Source organism: Tupaia chinensis, unplaced genomic scaffold (assembly GCF_000334495.1).
Source record: "Tupaia chinensis unplaced genomic scaffold, TupChi_1.0 Scaffold143624_1, whole genome shotgun sequence".
NCBI lineage: Eukaryota > Metazoa > Chordata > Mammalia > Scandentia > Tupaiidae > Tupaia > Tupaia belangeri.
The window spans coordinates 767,895-771,426 of NW_006203472.1; the positions used below are offsets into that span (position 1 = coordinate 767,895).

At 62.2% G+C, this 3,532-nt stretch overlaps 1 protein-coding gene across 1 annotated transcript in view; it reads left to right on the forward strand.

Moving 5' to 3' along the window:
• Nucleotides 1–1,654, forward strand: part of CDHR5 (cadherin related family member 5) — a gene marked incomplete at its 3' end in the record, with an annotated part of 11,542 nt that extends 9,888 nt beyond the window's left edge. Inside the window, 2 exon segments of the mRNA XM_014582503.1 lie at nucleotides 667–857; nucleotides 1,198–1,654. Coding sequence (XP_014437989.1) covers nucleotides 667–857; nucleotides 1,198–1,654 — 648 coding nt within the window.
• Between the last annotated feature and the right edge of the window lie 1,878 nt (nucleotides 1,655–3,532).

Sequence of the window (3,532 nt, forward strand, 5' to 3'; positions counted from 1 at the left end):
CCCGCTTAAGGACCCAGCACCCCCCCCCCAACATCCACACCTGGTGGGGGCTCAACACAGACCCCACAGCCAGGAACCTCTCAACCGAAGCCCCCCACTTTAGGAACCAGCACCTCCCCCCAACCATCCACACCTGGTGGGGGCTCAACACAGACCCCGCAGCCAGGAACCTCTCAGCCGAAGCCCCCCACTTTAGGAACCAGCACCTCCCTGTCCTCAGGTACTCACCCTCACCCTCACTGACTCAGGACTGAGTGCACAGGGGACACTGTGGGCCAGGGGCCATCCCAGGTGGGCCGACCCGATCTCCTAGACCCTGAAATCCCACAGAGGCTGCCTGCCTCGTCTGATGCAGACTGACAGCAGGGCTGCCCCCCACGAGGACACCAGTGGAAGTGTGCAGAAGGCAGGACAGGCCAGCCTCAAGTCCAGGCCTCCCCGGCCCGGGCCCTTCTTATGGTGCTGCCCCTGCCTCCCCCGTGCCGGCGCAGCCTGGTGCTGTCCCCATCCCTACCTTGCGCAGCAGTCCTCCGGGCCCCTGGGACACACAGGTCCCTAGTGTGGGGGACCTCAGCTCCGGGCTTTCAGGGTGTGCTGAGCCTGGCTCAGGTCAGGTGGGAGGTCCCCGGAGTGTCCTCCCAGGAAACCAAATGGTGTGTTCTGCAGGACCTCCGGGAGGAGACAGCTCTGGTGTGACAGGTGGGGACCTGGCAAAGGACCGGCGCTTCTCTGTGGTGGACATGGCGGCCCTGGGGGGCGTGCTGGGTGCGCTGCTGCTGCTGAGCCTCCTCAGCCTCGCGGTCCTGATCTACAAGCACCATGGCCACCGGCTCAAGTGCTGCTCCGGGAAAGCTCCGGTGAGGCCCTGGGGCGGGGACGGGCAAGGAGAGAGAAGGGGAGAGGCCGGGGACAGACGGGCAGGCAGATGGGGAGGGGTGGACAGAGACAGACCTAGGGGTGGAAAAAGGTGAGGGGGTGGGGGGCAGTGATGGAAAGATGGGAGAAGGAGAAAGCGAGGGATAGGGAGAGGGGGTGGGGGAGATGAAGGGGGTGGGCGAAGGTGGAGAGAGGTGGAGAGGGAGGTGGGCAGAGACAGAGGGGAGTGGGGGAAATTGAGAGAGAGAGACCTTCCAGGGGAGGAGGGGCAGTCCCTGGTGGCAAGTGATCCGGCTGAGGCCCCTGCTGCTCTGCCCCCAGGAGCCCCAGCCTCGTGGGTTCGACAACCAGGCCTTCCTAGAGGACCAGGAGGCCAACTGGGTACCTGCTCCAGACCCGAAGCCGGGCCCCACGGACCCCACGGGCCCCACGGACCCCACGGACCCCACGCCTGCAGAGACACCACCCACACCCTCGGAGCCCGCATTCCCTGAGCCTCTGGCGTCTCCTGAGCCCCCGACACCCGCCAGCCCAGTGGGTCATGCCCCAGCGTCTCCAGTGGCAGGCCCGGCTGGGGGCAGTCCCACGGAGGTGCGATCCATTCTGACCAAGGAGCGGCGGCCCGAGGGGGGCTACAAGGGCGTGTGGTTCGGCGAGGACATCGGAGCTGAGGCTGACGTGGTCGTGCTCAACGCGCCCACCCCGGAGGGAGACGGCGCCGACGACTCAGGCAGCGAGGGCAGTGGGGATGAGGACGCGGATTCAGACCGAGACAGAGCGCTCCGGGCGCTGACACCACATATATCTAGCGCCACCCCTCTGCACCCCTCCACTCCTCTCCACATTGCACAGAATAAAGTGCCACTTTGGAATCCCTCCCTGGTCCGTGGGGGACGACCTTGGGGCACCTCCTGTCTCCAGTCCCTCGCTGAGTCTTTAGGGTGTGTGGGGTGGACGTGGAGGGCTTCTTGCTGTTTCCTGTGAACCACCTGCTGCGCCCGCCCGGGGCTTCCGGAGGCCGAGTGCCAGCTGGCGGCCAGGAAGTTCCTCTCCTGGTCTGACCACAGCCCGAGGAGGGAAGGGACCCTGCGCTGGGGACCTCAAACACCCACCCAACTTTGACCTCCCCTGTCCAACAAACACCCCAGGAAGAATCACGAGGTAGGGGTGGTCTCAGGACCTTCTGGGGGGCACGGTGTAGAGGCAGCCAGCACCCTGTGCACCACTTCCCCTTGGCAGTCAAGAAGCAGACCTGGGACGGGCGGGCCAGCTGTGGGCTGAGTCCTGGAACTGGTGAGGGAGGCTTGGGAGCCTGGGCGGGGCAGACCTCCCCCTGCTTCCTCAGGGGTGGGCCCAGGCCGAACTTTACCTTCATACTCCCAAACTGTCTCTCCTGGGTCCTAGGCACTTTTCCTAATAAAGGAACAATTCGTTCTTTCCAGATTTAAAAAAAAAAAAAAAATTGTCAGAGGGTATAAGCGCTCACCGGGAAGAGAGACAGAGGCCCTCATGAAGGGTGGGCCCGCTGCAGTCCCTTCTCCATCTCGCCGTCCTCTGGAGATTTTGAGCACGCAACCACATGCCTGCCCAGCGTCTGCCCAGCTGGTTGGAGACTGAGCCGCAAACAAAGAACCCATGTGGGATCCACCCATAGCCACCACCGCTTTCGCAGAGGTGTGGCCTGCACCTGCAGAGCCCACCCCACCGGACTCCAGGCGCCTCCACCAGACTTCACTGGCTGGGCCCAGCTGTTATTTTTTTTTTTTTTTTTTTTTTTTGGAGAGGTTTTCGCTATAGAGCGCATGCGCTCGCCAGACAGACAGAGAGAGAGAGAAAGTGAGAAATCACCCCCCAGGGGGGATGGTCACGCCGCAATCCCTTCTCCTCCATTCTCCTCTCGGGATCTTGGGCACGCACGCACACGCACCCGGCGTGAGTTTAAGTCACTGGGTCCGGGATGCGAACCGCAGTCGACTACGTGGGAGTCCAGCGACATAGCCATTACGCTAACTGCTGGTTCCCGGTCCCAGCTGTTTTAATCTCCTGAATGTTCGTGCTTGACTGAGGTTTTTGTTTTGTTTTGTTTTGTTTTTTTAGAATTATTCACTTAATTTTATATATTATTTTTAAAATTTCACCAGGGAGGCATGGGTGGGGGGTGGGGGTAGCGAGAAAGCAAGCCGGTAGGTTGGGACTGAATCATGGTGGGCCATGTGGGAGTCCAGCGCTCTTACCACCATGCCACCTGCCGGTCCCACGACTGAGCAATTCCTAAGAATCCGAGGGGTGCAGATCATCTCTTCCCACACACGCTACACCTCCCGTTATCTACTTTTTGTGCAAAAGAAGGGCCTGGTTTCTTTTGGGGTCCTGGTTTAATCCACGGTGCCCCGCCGCCGCCTCCAATCCAGACCGGGACAGAGGTCCCCACACGCGCCTAGGGTGTGTTTCTAGACAAGCAGCAGCCGGATCACGAATGAGCTGAGTCGGGTGGGTAGAGGAGCCGCTTCCCCGGCCGCCTCCCCGCGACTCCCCATCCCCAGGTCTGCAGGGCGGGGGCGGGGGTCTGTCCCCTGCGGTGGAGAACCGAGGAGCGGCTAGGGACAGCGCCCGTCGGAGCACGTGACGCCCTCACTACACCTGGGGCCCCTTGAAC